The sequence below is a fragment of the Castor canadensis genome, chromosome 11, assembly GCF_047511655.1.
Source record: "Castor canadensis chromosome 11, mCasCan1.hap1v2, whole genome shotgun sequence".
Lineage (NCBI taxonomy): Eukaryota > Metazoa > Chordata > Mammalia > Rodentia > Castoridae > Castor > Castor canadensis.
In genome coordinates, this window is record NC_133396.1 from 3,610,838 (window position 1) to 3,630,699 (window position 19,862).

Below are 19,862 nucleotides of genomic sequence, written 5' to 3' on the forward strand. Positions count from 1 at the left end.
CAGCACATGAGCCATCCAGACTGGCCACACTGATGGAGGAGCCCAGACTGACCACGCTGATGGAGGAGCCCAGACTGACCAAGCTGATGGAGGAGCCCAGACTGGCCACGCTGATGGAGGAGCCCAGACTGGCCAAGCTGATGGAGGAGCCCAGACTGGCCACGCTGATGGAGGAGCCCAGACTGGCCACACTCCTGGAGGAGCCCTCTCAGCCTTATGCACAGAAGCACGAGGAAAGAACAGGATGGATGGCTTTGAGGCAGAAGCAGAAAGCAGAGATGGAGCAGAGAAGGCAGAAGACCCTGTCAGGGCAGATGGAACACCCAGACATGAGTTTAGAAATCCACTACAAGGCTGAGCTGGAGGAAGAGCGACGGGAACGCAGAAGAACTCGCTTGGCCATTCTGAAAGCTTATCCCAACGGACTCCATACCAGGGGAGGAGGATCTGACTACAGAATCACTTCCTTCTCAGGCAGCAGCCTTCTCAACGAGGAAAGACACAAGCAGATGATCCATGATCTTCAACAGCAGATTTCAGAGCAAAACAAGTTGCACAAGCAGTTTCTGGAAAAAGCCAGGAAACGCTTGGAAGACTTTCAGAAAACATGTTAAAGGCAAGTCCCACCCATGATAAATACATCACTAGTGTCCATTTGCCTGCCCTGTACCTGCGTGTCTAAGGTCTGTCTGTGCCTCATCCCCCTCTGGCTTCCCTAAAATCACATTACACCACCCTCCAGGCAAAGCTCCTTCCCACAAAAATAGAGCCTGTTGTGGGGTCCAGGGAGCCAGTCCAGCCCACGTACCGCAGGCGAGTCTCCCACAGGGGCGTCTGTTTTTGTGTGCTGCAGACATATGGAAACTCCAGGTAAAATCATCTTTTCAGATGTTTGAGCCCAATAAACACTGGACTTTTAAGGGCATCCCGGGTCAGGCAGGCACAGTTTCAAAAGATACTTCATCTGTTGCTTAGCCACTGGCTGAGACATTGACAGAGGGACTGACTGCACTAAAGCCTCTCTTGGCCCCTTTAAAACAATCAGGCCAATGTTGTTCTATAGCACAACTTTTCACCATTCTTAGGTCCTGGGGGCTGGGGGGAGGCAACCCCAGCTTTGCTGGGTGACTCCCCCTGGGGCTGGCAGTGTGGGAGAACCTGGTGTTTGGTCAGTTTCCTAACTCCTTAACTTCACTTCAGAATCAGTAGCTGTAGCAGCCACCCTGGGTAGGTTTTTTTCTCTGCCATTTTGCAGGCTTAGGGACTATGACAAGGGTCAACAGAGTTTTTCCCCAAAGAGCCAGATAGTAAATGCTTTAGCTTTGCCAGTCAGCCTCTGGACACTGCTCAGCTCTGCTACTGGGACTCAAAAGCAGCCACAGAGGATGCAGACATGAGAGGGTGTGGCCAAGTTTACTAGGACTTGATTGACAGAAATAGATGGTGGCTGAATGTGACCCTTGGGCCACAGTTTGCTGGTCCCTGGACTGGGAGAATTCTGAGCCTCCTCCCTTCTTCCTCCACTTCCTCTCTCCTTCCCTTCCCAATTCCTCTTCCCTTCCTCCTCCACTTCCTCTCTCCTTCCCTCCTCTCTTCCTCCATCTTTCCTTCCTTTCTCCTTCACTTCTTCCCTCCCTTCCCCCATCCCTCTTCCCTTCCTCCTCCACTTTGTTTCTCCTCTTCTCTCCCTCCCCTTAAAGGACCACAGACGCTTTGACTTGCATCAACCATCTCTGGTCAGGCCACGTTTGTGTCATTGGTCTATGAATTGCCATTTTCCTGTGTATCTTGTAGACATGATAATGAACAATTGTGAGCCCTTCCCCCAAACCCAGGATTTGATATGTCTGGTGAAAACCAGAAATTCTGCCCACATGCTACTTAAACCTTTTTGTATGCCTGCCTCCTCCTCCTCGGACATACACCTGCTGAACTTGAGGCTCATCCCCACCCTTTATCATACACACGTAGGCTAAGCATTATGGTGCTTGGTGTCACTTGTTTTCAAACTCTTACAAAAAGTGGTCTTTCAGAAGCCTTGCTTTCCCCCCTCTCAGTGTAGCTCCTCATGTCATCCACATTGCACAAGGGTGTCGTTCGTCTGCACTGCACATTTCATGGTGGGCTTTCTGAGCCTTCTTTCTGGAATCTTAGCTTCTTTTCTTTTGTGCCTGTTTCTCAAAACAGAAGTATATCCCAATTCATTTGGATCAAAAGGTTAGGCACCAAAGAGTGCTTTGGTGGTTTATCCCAGGTTTGGACCTCAATTTTTGTGTAAAGTGCTTTTGGGAGATGTGAACACCTCTGCTGGAAAGTAGGTACGGGAAAGATCCCATTTGTCACTCCTTTTCTTCCCGATTTCACCATTTTTCCCTGGAAGCGATCAACCTGCTCTTCTACTATTTTTTGTTCACAAATACTGAATGCCCGACCCTGTCCCAGACCCTGTTCCTGCAGGTAAGTGGTGAACAGCACACAGAAGGCTATGGGGCTCTCAGTCAGTGGAGGACATAGTCAATAAGTAAAATATGCAATGTTCGCTGGTGAGGGATGAGCCCACAGAGAGGTACAAGACACTGGCCCCGTGTGTGTGGTTCTGAGAGACCCGAGCAGGACCCCTGTGGGAACTGCAAACTCATATGCCACCACCACGCTGTGCCCATTTGGTTGGGGCCAAAATTGCAGCCCACAGGTGTTTTTTGGTTTTGCTTTTGTTTTTTGAGCATCATATCCCCTGCATTCACACCCACCTGGTGCCTGGCTTTTAGGTGATGCTTAGAGAAGCAAGTCATCTCTGGGAAGGCAGAGAGGGTGCTGTGGGATCCCCAGGTTTAAAGCTGTGACCGCAGTGGAACCCAACATTGTGTAATTGAACCTCCTGACTTAGCCTGGAAGCCGCAGCCTAACGAGGGGACGAGCCTTCTTTGGCGTAGGTTATTTTTGTTTCCATTTGCAAAGGTAGTATTTGTGGCCTGTGTGTTCTAGGTGACGAATCGTCCCTTCTTGGCCACACTGAAGCTAAAAGTAGGTGTGGGGATGGGCAGTGAGACATAGTGGAGGGTGACTCATCTCTGCCTGGACAGTCACACCTACACTGGCCCCTGACAGCATGGCAAGACACCCTGTCCTTTCCCACCTGTCTCGGAGAAGGCTGAAGAGAGATGGGTTAGCCTTGGCCCAGGCCAGTAGTGTGGGTAACAAATTGGCCCCTGAGGACCCCCTCCCCAAAAAAGAGATTCAGCAATTTCCTCTAAGGGAAGATGTCTTGGACACCTCTCATCCCTTCCCCTGGGGGGTCCTGCAGACCCTGGTTTTGCTCTCTTGGTTACCTTGCTGGACAGTGGCGCAAAGAGCTCAGGACAGCCTCGAACCTCCCGGGCTCCTCCGACCCCCACACACCAGGAACCACTGCATCGTGGTGACAACACAGCTCTGCTACCTGATGATGGCTTGGTGGCCTTGGAAAGATACCAGTGTCTCTGTGCTTCTTCCTGAGGCTTGACTCTCGACCTCCTCCCCTCATGCCCAGGTTCTTGCTGACATTCTTATTGTTACCCTCATTCTTGACACAACCACACAGAGGGGACACTGCCTAGGTCCTACTGGCACCTGCCTAGCATCCCAAATCCTCCCTGAAGTCTCAGGTCCCACAGATGGCAATGTTGGTGGGCTCTGGGTCCAGCCTGGGTTCACGGCTCAGCCCTGCAAACTGCCTTGCCCCACCCAGCCTCCATCTGACTGTGAGATGGGGCTGCACCAGTGGAAGGGCACTGAGCTCCCTGAGGGTTTGTACAGAGCTCTGTGAGCTGGGGGAGGATACTAGGCTGGAGGACATGTTTATCTTCCTCCTCCTAAAACACTTCCAGGTTCCTTCTCCTAGCACTGTTGTAGAGCTTTGTGTTTCTCCACCCACATTTAGGGGATAGTGTCCCCCTGTTGTCACTTCACTCTACACCAACTGATCTCTTCTTTGAGTCCCTGCTGTATGCAAACTCCCAGGGACTCAGAAATATCTCCAGGCTGCCCTGGTAGGTTTGCATGACAACAGCAAAGTGGCTATTGTGTGGCTGCTGGGGTCAGCTGTCTATAGGTTGGGGGTAGGCCTTCAGTGTCCAACAGAAGCCATGGCAAGAGATACAGGCACAGCAGCTCCCCTGGCCAGCACAGCCCACTCCTGCACTGGCTGGACGAGATTTTGACTGTGACCCTGTGTGTGTGTGTGGCGGGGGTGGGGGTCAGTCTTCTATCCTCACACCTCTCCTTCCCCACCTAGCCTGGTGTGCAGCTAGCATGTCCACACTAGCACCCAGGACCTCAGACGTGTAAGAGGATGGGAAGGGAAGATAGGGTTTGTGAAGTTGTGGGGTGGGGCAGGAACGCTCTCTGATCTGCAGTCTTCCCTCCACTGGATGGAAAATGGCAAGAGGTCAGGTCAAAAGCTTTGAGTCAGAGTCCAGCCTTTGGCCTCCTCTCTGGAAGATGGAAGATAAAGGTGCAGCCCACAACCACCCTGGTCAGGACCCTAGGCTACAGACAGAGGTCTGCCCTGGCTGTACCCTGCCTTTCTCCATAGCTCAGGGACGGCTGTGCAAATGAGGCAGGGACAGGGGAGCCAGAACCAAAGCCCCCAGTGGTCTCCTTGGTCCTTTCCCGGTTGAAGTTGAGTGCCGCTCTGGCATTTCAGTCTTCTCAGCCCTGTCTCTGTCTCCTGAGACACACAGTGAACTGGGTTCAGCCCACCAGCTACATGCCTCAGGGTCCCACGCGTAAGCTAGGGTTCACAGATTGTCAGTGCTGAACGCAAGAGTCCAAGGGTCCAGCCTGCTCTTGAAAATGAGTCAGTTAATGAGGAATGTGACTGCCCACGGTCACACGGCAGCACACAGCGTGGAGAGGACCCTGGTCTGCTGCCTCTGCTTCTGTGTTGTCCCCAGCCCCATCCCTCAGCCTGTGGGCAGGGTGGGTGGGGTTCCCTGGGCCCCTTTCCAAGCTCCCTCTGCCTCCTGCCCCGGCTTGGGGTTTGCAGGGCTGAGCTTGGCTCCTGCACGGGTTCTTGGCGGAGAAATTGCAAAGCAGCAGTTCCTCCACAAAGCCGCACTGTTCTCGGCAAACCCTCCCAGGAGTGGGATGCATTTTTTTCAAATGATTCAGCAGCACGTGAATGGGAAGGGCTGAGCCCAAGCCTCTGGCATGAGATCCTACTGGCCAGTGGCAGGGAGAAAAGAGGAAGGGTGGCCAGGCATGGGGCCGGGTCCTACTAGGACTAGAGGGAAGGGCCAGGGTCCTAGGAGGTTGGGGAGGCAGCTGGAAGAGCCAGGCAGAGCGAGCTGCTGCTTTTCTCTGCTGGCTCTTCTGGATGTTGTTCCCTCGCCTTCCCTAAGGGGAGCCAAAGCAATGGGCAGGAAATGAAGATGGGAGAGCCGGTCTCCATGGAGACGGGCATCCAGCAGACAGCCACTCACATGTGCGCTAGAATCTTGAGCAATGGGCAAGGAGCCTGTACTGCGCGGGCTTGGCATGTCCCAGGGGCCAGCAAGTGGGGCATGCTGTTCTGCATCTTGCTCCCCCATCTCCCTCCCTGCCCTATCAAACCACCCCTCCCCCAAAGCCCATCTGCGCTGAGCCATTCTCATTCCAGGCATTTGTCTCCTTGGCCTGAGTCATGATACCCAAGTCTTATCCTCACCCTGGACAGACTCACCCCTGCCCCAAGTCAGGGTACTGTGTGGAGCTTCCCAAAGGACCCTAGCTGTCTGGTTTCCCACTCTCCAAAAGCTGGCACCTGGGGATGGAGCAGTTTGGAGGTCTCTGCTGGAGGGTCTGGCCTCTCTCAGCTGCTGCAGTGAGAGAAGCCCTGGGTCCGGCCTACCACAACTGGGCTGTTTTTAATTACCAAGTGACAGCCCCTCTTTTTCTCCCATTTCCCTAAAAGGAGCGAACTTCTAAGTGGTCTGTTCCACCACTGACAAAAAGGGGTAGGGCGTGGAGAGACCAGGTCAGGGCAGAGCTCAGAGTGCAGGGGAAGTCCCCAGCTGTCTACTGAGGGCAACTTGCGGGTGGACAGTGAGGCCAGAGATAGCAGGTGGAGCTGGACATGCCTGTGCACTTATGGATGCCAAACCTGAGCTGATGCCCTGCATTCCTTGTGATGCCTCCCAGCTGCTCAATGCCACCTGTGTCCCTGTGCCTGCAGTTTTGCAAGAAGGGGCGTGGCCTTGATATCTGGGAGCCAAGGCAGGTCTGCAGGCTTTGGGAGCACAGCCCCACTTCCTGGTCACCATCTTCCATCCCCAGCAATGCTTGTGGCCATATCTGCCCCTTTAGACAGTGAGGTCAGCCCATCCCGCTAGCAAAAGTGGACACCATCCCAGTGGGGAGGTCCAAGTGGTCTTTCCTGTGCCCCTAAGCCCCTCTCATCCCACACCCAGCCAAGACAGCAACCTGAACGAAGTAACCAGTTTATTGCAGCTATCCTAGGACAAAGCTATGAGCTGTGTGGCTGGGCTTCTGTCCCCAGGTGAGGGTGTAAACACCGGAGGTGGGGAAGTGAGGCATCACCTCCCTCTCCAGACTCTGAACTCCAGGGTTCGTGAGCAGCTATGGCAGAGGCACCACAGGTCCATCCTCCAAACAAGCTTGAGCTTTGGAAGAATTGATCTACATTCAAAGGTCAGGTAGCCTCAGCCAGGTCTGCCAGCTATGTCATAATGTCCTCCTAAAGACAATCCCAGTGACAGCCGTAGAATCTAGATATGAACGGTACCAGGAATTTGCTCACCCTGTGTGATTTGAGGGTGTATATGGCAAGGCATGTAGCACCCCTTCTCTAGGGAGGGTAAACAAGGGAGGGTGGAACCTTACAGTCCCCCCAATATGCCAGAGCTGCGTGTACACCTGCAAAGACCAGATTCTTGCCAGAAGTAAGCAGAGGTTGGGTTTGGTTTCTCTTTTAATTGCACTGGTTAACAGATAGTTTAACCCACAAAAGAGAATGGACCAGCTGACCCTAGGGGGACTTTTTCAGCTGGGCCTGCAGTTACTGCATTTGTGTATAAGAAGTGGGGTGTCTTGCAGGGCTGACCTGGGTAGCACGCTCCTACTACTAGCCTTAAACCAGTGTGTGTCTGGCTGACTTCAACCCAGCCACCACACGAGAGCCACCCCCACCTACTAGTGATTTGGCAAATGCGCTAGGACATGGAAGGCCCAGATCCCACCTTCGAGGGAAGGGAGCATGGCGGGTATCCCTAGGGCCATGAGCAGGAAGAGGCAGAGGTGGTGCTTGCCCCAGGAGTGCTGGTCCTTGGTCCAGCTGGACTCTGCACAATAGAGTGGGTGGTCTGAGGTGACAACGCCCTATAGTGACCCTGAGCAATGCCTCCCAGCCTCAGTCAGTGCACCCGTAAGCCTCCAATGGCCTGGTGCCGGGTTTTGTCTTAGTATTTAAATGAGTGATTGTTTTTCCAAGTCTGGGAGACACCAACAACTTTCCACACAGACGAATGCATCCGAGGGACTGAGGGCAACTTTTCCTGAAGCCAGAAGCTCAGCCTCAACAAGTGGCCAGGAGTCCCCGACAGCACGTGGAGCGCCCAGGGGCCAGGACGTGGGTGTCTAGAAGTCAGTTGATGATATTACTCCGCGGTGGGAGCCCACACCGCCACAGAGGGTTCCATGGGGAACTCTCACATAGGATGTGTTTATACTCACGGGATTTCCCTGGAGAGCAGCCGGGCCCTCAGCAAGACAATAAAGAGAATTCAATGAGAAATAAGTGGCTTCCTCCAGACAGTTCTCCTGCGGGCTCTGACCCCATGGATTGTGGACAATGTGTGTTTTATTTTTCCCAGAAGCTTCCCTAGTGCTCCCGAAGACACAGTAGGATCCAAAAGATGTTAGCAGGTGTGTGAGGGGGTCTGGAGGACACAGAGGGCTGTGCATCAGTGGCAGAGGGGATAGACAGGAGGGAGAACCAAGGTTCTGAGCCCTGAGGTCTCAGCCAGATCTGGTCATGGTAGAATGTGTTAAGTGCTGCATCCTCCAGCCACCCTTGGCCATCGCACATGCTGGCTGCCCCTTGGGTTTCCAGCAAGTGCCCTCACATCCACTCACTGCCACGGACTGCAGCAGGACGGTCCAGCCTCTGTTGTCTTTCCCTGGGCAGCTGGGATTCTCAGAGTCTGAACACCGCCCCGTGCTCTTTGCATCATCTTCCGTGACCTTGACTTTCCACCCACCCAGTTCTTTTCCATCCCCATTCTGGCCGGGTGCACTGGGGATTGTTTTTGCAGGCTCCTGGCAGGGGGAAGTGACATCATGAGCTGTCCTCTGCCCAGGGGATGGGGGCAGGGCTCTGCGGTTGCGTGTGCTTTGAATTAAGTCTATGGTTGTACATTCCAGTAGCCGACATCTGGCAGTGAATTCACCAGCCAGTGTCTCACCCTTGATCTCAAACCCAGATGTTGTGTTCACAGCAGAAAAGAAAGAAGAAAATATACTTTCTGGGGGGAGGCTGTGGTTTGGAGGCACAGAGCAATTAGAAGAGAAATCATGATAGACTCCCTTCCACTGCTCCTTGGGTGGGTGGGGGGACTCACCTTGGTGCTGTTGCCTGACCCTAGGCCCAGCATACAGTAGTGTCCAGTCAACGTGTGTGTGTAGACGTGTACTCTCCACCACCTTCCCTGTCTGCCAGTATAAAGGAAACTGTTTCCCTGTCCGTCTGTCTGTGTGCTGCCTGTATTGGATCCCACTTGAAAGCCAGGGCTGCTGTTGAAGGCTTCTGCAGGCAAGATCCATCCCTTCTCCACCTGCCATACCCAATGGGCCACAGCCAAGACCTGCTTTGTGCAGGTCAACAGTGAGAGCCTGTTCCACCGAGAGGGGCACACCAACCTAAGCTGTCCTCTTCCCCGGCTTCTCTCTTTCCATATGAGGGGCTGAGGCTTTGGAGAAGGCTTTCCTAGACCCTGCTCTCCTTGCCTCTCTCAATCCTCCTTTGTCTCTCTTCCTGCAATCTCTCATTTTGCAAAGTAAGTAGGAGGCTCCACCCAAAATTGAGAGACATCCCACCAAACAATCTGCATTCTGGATCCCCATGGAAAGCCCGGTTGGAAATGGAGATTCTTACCATCTCTGTACACCCCCCGCCCCACTTCCTTGAAGCATCTGAGGCCTCAGTTGACTTTCTAGTCTTAACCCCACAAGTCTACCCTGACCTTCAATTTACCAGTCTCTTGGTTTCTGAAATTGAAAAATGAAAGTGAGCTGGGCACCGGTGGCTCACACCTGTAATCCCAGCTACTCAGGAGGCAGAGATCAGGAGGATCGCAGTTCGAAGCCAACCCAGGCAAATAGTTGACGAGACCCCCTATCTCGAAAATACCCAACACGAAAAGGGCTGGTGGAGTGACTCAAGTGGTAAAGCTTAGCAAGCATGAGGCCTTGAGTTCAAACCCCACTACTGACCAAAAAAATAATAAAAATGAAAGTATAATCTGCAGTCCCACTGCTGCAAGGGAGCTGCTCCAGTCCGAGAACTAGGAGTCCATTTAGCTGCTGACCAGGTCCAGGTCCCTCTATTCCCAAGCAGCAGGGCAACCCTACTTGTTGTCTCTGAGGGGATGATTGCCACATGAAGAGCAAACTTGTGACTAAGGCTGGCATGCTCACTGATTTGCATAAACAATTTTGGTGCAGCATTGCAGTAAGGCATATAGTTTATACAGGCGATAAGAGGGACCAAGGACAAGCCTCACTAGGCTGCCAGCTGCCAGTTCCACCTAGCAGACATTTACTGAGCACCATCTGCTGCACAGAAAGTAGTCTCTACCTATCAGGACCCCGCAGGCCCTGAGCAAACAGGTGTACAGGTGTTTACAGCAGAATGGATGAAAATATACCCAGTGCTACAGGACAGACTTCCCCAGAGGACGACAGGAAAGGGCTATTTCATAGCTGGATCTTGAGGGATAAAAATGTTTTCCAGGAAGAGTGGGGAAGGTGGCAGTTTGGGCAGAAGAAACTTGTCTCTTCTGAGGTGTGGACATACCTGTACATGTCTGGGACAGGGAGCAGTATGGATTGAGGGAGCAATAAGACTTGGGGTAGGGATTATTTTTTTGGCATTGGCAGTCCAGGTAGCTGGCTAGTGACAAGTTACAAAGAGTCTCATATTTTAAGGGAAGGCATTTCACAGGAACAAAGGCAGAGCCCTCTATTCTGGGGTGGCCTTCAAGGTGGCTTCTTCCAGATGTGACTTTTCAGGGTGAGGCCTGGCTTAGCCTGGGAAACAGGAACCTGTGGCCTTGGCCATGACTCAGCTGCACAGAAGAAAGGCGAATGGGGCTGGGGCCTGGGTGGGGCCATGGGTTGTGGTGTGGGACTCTGGGATAAGGCTGTAATCCAGGGCACATTTCTGGGGTCTGAGGAACGGATGCAGATGGAGCACCCACGTGCCTGGACCTCCCTGCCGCTGTGGGAAAAGACAGAACTGGCCAGAAGTTTCCAAGAGATGAGCTAGCCACTGGGGTGGGGAGGCTGTCTGAACCTGGCACGCTCTGCTCCTTTCTCTCTGTTTTGCTCATGTGCATGGTGACAGAACACTTGCCTAGAGTGACCCTGCACTGCTGCAAAGCTTTTAAAGCCATTAAAATAGGCCGTGCCACCAACCGATAACCTCGAAGGGAAAAAGGAGGGCTCTGCCCAAGTGGCCTGAACTGCTCATCTGTTGTCAGATGACCAGGGATGGAGCAGACTCCTGGCTTAATTGTTAGTAGGAAGCCCTGTGAGGCATGACCCAGCAGCAGATTCAGGCTCCAGAACATTCTGGAACCTTCCCAGCCCAATCTCTTCCTCTACTCCTTTTCTGCCTGACCTTCCCTTAGGTTTGCCAGTTATGTCTCCTAACCCAGTCTGTGCCCTGGGTTCTGCACTGTGACCCCACTTCATCCTCCCCACATAGAATATGTGTTACTATAAAGAACATTTTCTGGGAAACTTTTTTTTTTTTAAGGTGCTTGGCATAAAATCCAGAACCTCACACATGCTAGGCAAGGGCTATACCACTGAGCTGCTCTCTCTGTCTCTCCCCTCCCACAAGGAAAGCAGGGGTTTTTAAGTAAAAACCCCTGAACCTAAATAAGCTGGGTCCCTTAAAGGTAGGTAACAAATGACCCCTTTGCTCTCAGAGGTGACTATAACACTCCCATCACTATGACTGGAGCAGACCATCCGTTTATCTGCTTCCCCAGCCACCAGTAAAATACACATGAGAGAGAGTCAAAAGCCCCACGCACACGAAATTGGGTCAGATCCATGGCTGCTACTGGAGAATCCACCAGGGACTGAGGGACTCTGAGCTGGTTTGGGCCCCGGTGAACAAAGAAGGATTTTCCTTGTTCAGGAAGCCTCAAAGGCCCTGGGGAGCCAGGCGTCATGTGGGCCTGGGGTCACCTGGCTCGTCATTTCACAGTAGGTTGAGGTATGGGCTCACCTTAGCACCAGGATGCCTTCTCCTCTGGTCAGAGCCCGGATGATCTTTTGGGAACTTTGTGTCTGTGTTTTGCAGTGATCAGGGCCAAAGCAGTGAGCGAGAAGGAGGTGGATTCCGGGAATGATATCTATGGCAACCCCATCAAGAGGATCCAGTATGAGATCAAGCAGATAAAGGTAACCTTGGCCGCCATGACTTCCCAGGCTGCACCACACAGGGCAGAGGGCCTGGGTCCCTGGAATGCCATCCAACAACCTGTGGGCAGAAAGTAAAATAAACAACTCTGACTCTCCATAATCCATAGGTGCCTGAAAAGGTGGGCAGAAATGAAATGGTGTGTTCCCAGGGACTTAAATTATTTTAAAAATGTGCTACCTTTATTTTGATGGGTGATAGGTAAATCAACAGCAATGCCTCTGTATAAGTCACCAAGGCCTCTGCTGCATCGCCATAGCTAAGCCTGTCCTTGGCTGAGCTTTTGTGGGCTTCAGCGACTGTGAGGGGTTCAACACACCTCGCTGGCATGCTGTTGACTGAGAGAAGGGTTGTGGAGGAGGGGTCTGGTAGGCAGGTGTGGACAGGGACAGCTTTCTGACTGTGACAGCATTTACTGAGAAGACAGCCTATCAAGTGGACGGGCCTGATTCAGAGGGGCTGCAGACATAGGCTGGGGGTGTTTGTTAGTTTTTTCAGGGGATTATCTGTGTCCCCAGGCATATGGGAAGAAACCCATGTTTAAGTGAGAAAAAGCAAGGGAAGGAGGAGGGATAGGACCCAGAGCCAGGGTGGCAGGCCTGATGCTATTGTGGTAGGCATTAACTAACTTGATGTTCTAGAAAGAAAAAACAATTCTGGATCCAGGTGTTGGGACAGCTTTGCAATATGGTAGTGATTGTAACCATCTGTGTTTAATTGAGAAAAAGAAAAGGTCCTAAAAAATAAATGTTATCGGAAAGCCAAAGAAATGCTTACTCGTCACGTGTGTCACTTTAGGAGGTGCCCTAGTCTCATTATAAAGAGACGCTGCTCCCGAGGTCCCATCACAGGTGAAAATGCCAAGGAAGTGCCTTTAGCCCCTGGCAAGCAATGACGTTTAGTATGGAATGCTGAGGTTGCCGTCCTTATGGCCTGGCTTGGTTTGGGTTAGAGCATAACTCTCCCAAAACAGGTTTGTCTCAATGTTAGGGCTGATTCTTGCTTATCAAAACTCTAAAAAAAAGAACAAAACAACCCCCCTTCTTCACCTGGACTGGACAGCAGGTGCCCTCTGCAGAGCTGTTAATAAACTAGACACTGAGAAATCAATCCCTCTTGCCCTTGGGGTTTTTTTTTTTTTTTTTCAGTGCCAGGCAAGTGCCCAGCCCTGGCTCTTAGGGCTATATCCCAGTTCCAGGGGAATTCTTGGGATTCTTGTTCCTATCTGGTAGCCAGTGGTTCATTGAAATTCCTAGAAATAAGCAGGGTGTGATGGTTCACACCTGCAATTCCAGCTCTCAGGAAGAGAATTGTGAGTTTTGAGACCCTATATAAAAAAAAAAAACTGGAAATAGGGTTGTGGGTATAGTTCAGTGGGTTCAATCGCCAGCATGCACGCATACACACACACTTGCACTCACACACGCGTGTGCACACACACACACACACCTTCCTGGAAACACACAAAGGTCGTGGCTCTCTAAGATGGGCCAGAATCCAGAAGATTTACACAAGCCCCTGCCAGAGATTCTGATATGACTTTTTGGGTGGGGAGTGCTGAGTGTTGTCTGAGAAAGCCCCTCCAATGAGTGTTGTGCCCACCTGTCACACTAAGCAAATGAGTGACTGAAGAACCTATTTACAAAAGAAAAGGCAGCCTTCTAAGCTGTCGGACTTGCTCCCGTCTGTCCATCCCTGGGGGGTTCTGGCTGGGAGCAGAATCCACTGGCTGTGCAGCCCACCTCTGACACTTACCAACCCTGGTCTTTCCAGATGTTCAAAGGACCTGAGAAAGACATAGAATTTATCTACACTGCCCCCTCCTCGGCAGTGTGCGGGGTCTCGCTGGACGTTGGAGGAAAGAAGGAATATCTCATTGCAGGTATGTAAGGGGGAGCTTTTGGCTTTGGGCACAAGCAGCTTAATGCTAAGTCGATGATACCCTGTTCTCTGTATCCCTTAATGTCCTGGTCTCTAAGGAACAAGCTCCCCACACTGCCCTCTAGGGGCGATCTGGACAAACTGCAGAGCTGTCCAAACAGTCACCTAGGAAGCAGTCCCCCTGGTGTAGCTGCTGTGTGGTAAAGTGGCCTTGCTCTGGACCAGCACCTGCTCTGAGACATACCCGCTGTGGGGGTCCCTTTTCCAGGACTTCCTGCCTCTCGGGAGAGGAAACAGAGTTGGCTTCACCAGGCCCTGGCTGTAAGGCTGAGGTTTCTGAACCTGTCCACACTAAGTCCATTTAATCCTCATGTAAAAGGCATGTTATTTTACAGGTGAGGAAACCTGAGATGGTACAGTTCCCCAAACCCAGGGACGAGCACTTGGGGCCACTTTCCCAGGCTGGCCAGAGCCTGTTGTTATGTTTTTAGGTTGGCAGCTCAAAACTGGTGAGGGTAAAACATTTCCTACTTAGAAATCAGCAAAGGCTACTGACTGGGGCTTTTCCTCCCAGAGAGCTGGTGGCTAGACATTCCCCAGTGTGGCTCTGTGGTGTCACTGGCAGGGTGGCCAGGGGAGCTCCGCCCAGTCTTTCTGGGGGCCGTGCCTGTGCTCCTGACCAGCGCCTTCTGCTGCTTCACTCTGGGGGGTTTAGGATTCTCATTGCTCCTCCATCTTCCCAGTGGTCTTCCTCTTGCACTTCCTGCTGGGATTCCCTGGGGAACTGGTAAAACTCTCCATGCCCAGGCTGCACCCAGACTAAGTCAAGAAGAAACTTTGGAGAGTCCAGTTTGCAGCCAGGGCCGAGAGGCAGTGTCTCACCAGAGCCTTCCCCTCTCTGAGTCTAAGCGTCTCCTCCAGAAGTGATTGGTCAGTACACGATGGGGAGGGCTGTGCCTTGGCAGCTGGGGACAGTCACAGCAAAGGGACCATCTCGACACTGTTTTTACCTCCGGGGGCCCTTTGCAGTCAGCCAGACCTGCCATTCACCAGGAGGTCCGGAGCACTGAGCACTGCTCTCTGTTCCATGAGTTGGAAGGACTGGACCAAGGGGCCCTTCAGTGGGTCCTGGCGCTAGCAGTCCATAAGCCCAGAAACACTTCTCAGAAGTCTTGACACACAGTGACTCGGCCATGTACCTGGCTCAGGCTCCTGACCCACGCCACAAACCCTGAGAGTGCAAGGAGGCCGTGGGAGAATGCTGTGCAGATCGAGGCAGAGGCCCGGCCGCACAGGGCGGTAGTGTACGGATCGTGGCGATCCTGTTTTATTTGTTTGGGAAACATGGTAAATGTTTTTCTCAGCCCTTCCCTGAAAGGGTTAGGTTTCTGTGACCAAATGAGGCCTTGGGAGTCAATCAGTGCAGAAGCCAAATATTTCCATAGCTATTACGGATGTTGCTGGTGTCACTCATACAGAAGTCCATCCTCCACTATCACAGTCAGAGGTTTCACAGTCAGCGTGTCCCATGCTGTCCCTACACCCAGCCCCATTAAGTCAAGCCCAGTCTCAGAAAAAAGACAATTACACAAGTAATGATACACACATCGTGGAGGAAAATGAAAACCTGGCTCCATCCAGATAACAGCCCCACACAGAGAAAGATGAAGGGCTGGTGGGGTGGCTCAAGTGGTAGAGCGCCTGCCTGCCTAGCAAGCGCGAGGCCCTGAGTTCAAACCCCAGAACTGCCAAAAAAAGATGAAAATCCCTTGAAGAGACTTACTTAGAAACCGCGTGCCCAGCGTCACAGACTTCACGTTGGCTGCCCGAGGAAGCAAGTTAAGTACACACGCCCGCTCTACTTTCCTAACTGGTTATACAACATAAGATCCTTAACAAGCCCTTCTAGGAGTATCGTGTACTGTTTGCAAAGCTGTAGTAAACATGTGCAACGTGCATTGATCACGCGCACTAATGCAGTCACAAGGTCGTGTGACTGTCACTGTTTCAGGACTTTTTCATCTTCCCAAAGTGAAACTCCACCCCCATCAGCCAAGGACTGTCATTTCTCCCTTTCCCTGATCCCCAATCCCCGCTGTTGACTTTCCATGTATGAGTTGGCCTGCCTTAGGGACTTCATGATTCCAGCGAATTCCGTATCTGTTTGTGACTGGCTTGCACTGAGCATCTCCTCAGGGTTCATCCATGCTGTAGCATGTGTCAGTACCTCCTTCCTTGTTATGTACACACATTTTTAAGTTTTCAAAAAAATGTGGTTCGTAGACTGGAGGCGTGGCTCAAGTGTTAGGGAGCTTGCCAAGCAAGCATGAGGCCCTGAGTTCAAACCCCAGCACCTCCAAATTAATTCTCCATGAATTCTGTATGTGATTTCATATCAGTGTTTCCGTTAACTTTCTAACTCAGTATTCAGGGCACTGGGATGATACAGAATTAAAGCTGTCAAGTGCTAACAGTTTTCTTCCCTGCCCCCGCATCCCATCCCAGGGTGGGGATGAACCCAGGACCTCACGCTTGCTTGCTCACCACTGTTGTCCTTGTAAGCAGTAACAGTTTCTTATACCAAGAGAAGAAGGTGGCCAATGAAATGCAAAGCACAGGCTCTAAGGACACACCTGTGTGAGTTTCAACTGGCGTCCTGACACCTGACCAGCTAGTGGCCCTGACCAAAAGGCTAACTTGTCAGTGCCTCACTTGCTTGTCGGTGGTTCTGGGATGGTGCCAGTAGTAACTGTCCCCTGAGGCTGTTGCGAGGATGAAGTGGGAAATCACAGAGCTGCTGGGCTCCTTGGTGGAGGCTTATTCCAGGGTAGCTAGTCATTTTGTTTCTTCAACTCAACATGAAGCATAGCACCAAACACAAAGCTGATGAGTTGGTGTAGAGCCGTAGCTGGGGTCTGAGAATAGCTGGGCTTGCAAGGAGTGAGGAGGGGCTTCTGGAAGCCCACTGTCCTCTTGGGTCTCAGTGGAAGGCCATCCTTGAATGATTCTGAGGCAGGAGTGTGTTCAGGACAGCCAAGGTGTCCTCCGTGTCTCTCCCCTGGGGACAACTCAATGATGAGACGGCCTGCCTATACGCTAGCTGCTCTGCCAGTGAGGGCCCATTGCCTCCTCCCCCTCTTCTTGGGAAGGGGGCAGGAATGAGGCACCATGGCAGCCGGCTGACTCACCCCATTGCCCGAGATTCTCTCTAATTGGATGTTTTCCCTCAATCTTGGTCAGGTGACTCCAGATGAATCTGGCTTTTACTTCCCAAGGCACAGAACCTACTTCCAGTTCTTTAGAGTTGGGATGAACCCTTTAGTCAGGGGTTAACCAGAAATCACGGGGCACAGTAAACCGCTCAGCCAGTGCTGGCTGTGGCCCCATGAGTGACCGCATGGCCTGAGGCAGCCCACCTCCTCCTGGGCGATGACTCAGCTTCACATGTCCACTTGAGCACCATGAAACCACGTTAAGGAACTCACACAGAATTGGCCCTATAATTTTCTGCTACAGCCCTCTTCTCCAGAAAGGAAAAGTAAACACACAAGCCTCGGTTACACATTTTAATTAATTTCTGTTTTTCTGTATTCAAGGCTCATGCTTTGCTTTTTTTTTATTTTCAAGACAAGCATAAGTCGAATGTTGCAACAGATACGCCTGTCATGTAGGCCCAACCAAGTCTTGTGTGTGTGTGTGTGTGTGTGTGGTACTGGGATTTGAACTCAGGGCCTTCACCTTGAGCCACTCCACCAGCCCTTTTTAGTGATGGGTTTTTTGAGATAGGATCTCATGAACTATTTGCCCTGGGCTGGCTTCGAAACGTGATCCTCCTGACCGCTGCCTCCCAAGTAGCAAGGATTACAGGGGTGAGCCACCAACGCCCAGTTCCAGAAAAGACTTATTAATTATACTACAGGGGTCTTCCCATAACCTTCCAGGCAGAGCATACACAGTTCATGGAAGCTATTGAAAAGACTGAATTTGCATTTACCTCTACCTCTGCCAACTTTCTGTGGAAGCTTAAATTAGTGATGAAAGACCAAAAGAAAAATAGCAGAAAAGGGCAGAATAGGAAGGAAACCGTTAAACAAGCACACGTGTGCACCAGCAGTAAACTTGTGTTGAGCAATTGCTGTGTGCAAGGAATTGTGGGTACAAAAGGGTTATGACAAAACCCCTTCTCTTCATGCATAAGAAAAGCAAATGAAAGACTGGCTGCAGTAGCTCAAGCCACTTAGGAGGTAGAGATCAGGATGATCACAGTTCAAGGCCAGTGGAGGCAAAATGTTTGGGAGACCCCATCTCAACCACTGGCTGGGCACAGTGGTACACACTTACCATCCCAGCTATGTGGGAAGCATAAATAGGAGGATCACAGTTCAGGCTGGCTCGACCATAAAACAAGACCCTCTCTCATCACCAGAGAAGCTTGGAGGGTAGAGCCCAGATGGGGCAGGGAGGGACTGCAGTATACCTGAATGGGCAGAGTATGCCAGAAGAAGCCAGGATATAGGAACAGGTGACTTGGGACTTCTTATCTTGTTTTACCTACTCTGAACCCATGGAAAATGCCCACGGGTCTGGAGAATGAAAAGTCAAGTATCTATTTTTTTAGGTTGTAGGATTCAAAATAAATGGCCCAATAGCAATACTGCTCCTTGATTCTCTTCTTCGCCTGCAATGGCATACAAATCGAGACAGACTAAAGGGCCAAGTGACCTCCCGAAGGGAAGAGGAGCAGCTGACACAAGTGAGAGCACAGGAATTTGAACCCAGGATGTTTGCACCATGCACAGTGTGCCTGGGACAATGGATGTCACTGTGTCCACTCCAAGCCCCAGGCAAGCCCGTCCCAGGGCCATGGGTGGCAGTCTCACTTATTCATGGTGCAGCTGACAAGCTGCCTGACTGCATCTCAGAGCTGTGTTTCTGTTAGTGGCCTCTCCATGGCGCGCGCTGTGCTTGACGGGCAGAGGCTTCGTTCAGCAGAGGGCAGGGACCGAGGCTCAGGGGCCCCCTCAGGGGCTCGCCCATCTTTCTGTGCAGGTCCTGGTGCTCCTCCCTGGGCATTTGTATCTCCTAACGAGGTGTCATTGCAGCAGAAGAGGTGAGTTTTTAGATCACCTCCACAGTCACCGTTCGGTTCTGCCGTTCACTGGAATACACTCACCTGTTCTTTTCCTCCCGTGTGGCTGATGCCAGGGCTGCCAGGGAGGTGACATCTTCAGCAAAGGGAGGAGGGAGCTGAGTCAGGAACCTAAGTCACAAGACAGGAACTGCTGCTCCTTCTGCCCGATGAGGGAATTTAAAGCAGATCTCTACTGCTTAAAAGTTCTAAGTGTTTGGCCGAAATGGCCAAATTCACCATGCAGTGAGGAAAGTGCCTGTGGATAAATGTTTGCTGTAAGATAAACCAGGAAGCGATAGGATGTACATAACACACGATCTTATTTTGTATGTGAATATGCATGGGGAAAAGAACGTCAGAGGAGCGGGGTGCCGGTGGCTCGCACCTGTAATCCAGCTCCTGAGGAGGTGGAGATCAGGAGGATAATGGTTCGAATCCAGCCCTGGGCAAATAGTTCTTGAGGCCCTGTCTCGAAAATTCCCAACACAAAAAAAATGCTGGTGGAGTGGCTCAAGTAGTAAAAGAGCCTGCCTAGCAGGCGTGAGGCCATGAGTTCAAACTCTAATGTATAAATACATACTCGAGGAAATATATCACTTCAGCTACAGGTGAGGGAATAGGAGTACTTTTGTCTTAATTGTTTCTTGCATTTTCTAAGGAAACATGCATTTTTTATTTGTTTGCTTTGACGTTTGACATAGGTATCTCTATGTAACCCAGGCTGGCTTTGAACTTGAGAGCCTCCTGCCTCAGCCTCCCCCAGTGCTGGAATTACAGGTGTACACCCCCCGTTCCCAGCAAGCATGCTTTATTTTTTAAACTCAGAATAAACAGCCAATGGTGGTGTTAGAGCAAATCTCAGTACCCCCGAGCTGCATCGAGGCATGGGAGGTGAGCAGTAGGAGGGAACTCATCCTCCTCAAGGGCCTTGACCTTGGTCACTCCTGCCTCTCCACAGGAAAGGCTGAAGGGGATGGCAAGATGCACATCACCCTCTGTGACTTCATCGTGCCCTGGGACACCCTCAGCCCCACCCAGAAGAAGAGCCTGAACCACAGGTACCAGATGGGCTGTGAGTGCAAGGTGAGCAGACCCGCGCCCACTGGGGCTTTGCCACTGCCAGGTTCTCGAGGTGGAGAGCCAGTGCTCAGGTCTTTCATT

At 51.7% G+C, this 19,862-nt stretch overlaps 2 protein-coding genes across 2 annotated transcripts in view; both read left to right on the forward strand.

Moving 5' to 3' along the window:
* Cep295nl (CEP295 N-terminal like) overlaps window positions 1–4,929 on the forward strand; it is a 28,865-nt gene extending 23,936 nt beyond the window's left edge. The window contains exon 1 of the mRNA XM_074044984.1: window positions 1–4,929. This exon is cut by the window's left edge and continues 23,936 nt beyond it. Within this exon, the coding sequence (XP_073901085.1) occupies window positions 1–614 (614 nt within the window). The 3' untranslated portion in view covers window positions 615–4,929.
* Window positions 1–19,862, forward strand: part of Timp2 (TIMP metallopeptidase inhibitor 2) — a 48,713-nt gene that overhangs the window by 24,746 nt on the left and 4,105 nt on the right. Inside the window, exons 2-4 of the mRNA XM_020158101.2 lie at window positions 11,570–11,670; window positions 13,463–13,571; window positions 19,660–19,784. Coding sequence (XP_020013690.1) covers window positions 11,570–11,670; window positions 13,463–13,571; window positions 19,660–19,784 — 335 coding nt within the window. The remainder of the gene's footprint in view (window positions 1–11,569; window positions 11,671–13,462; window positions 13,572–19,659; window positions 19,785–19,862) is intronic.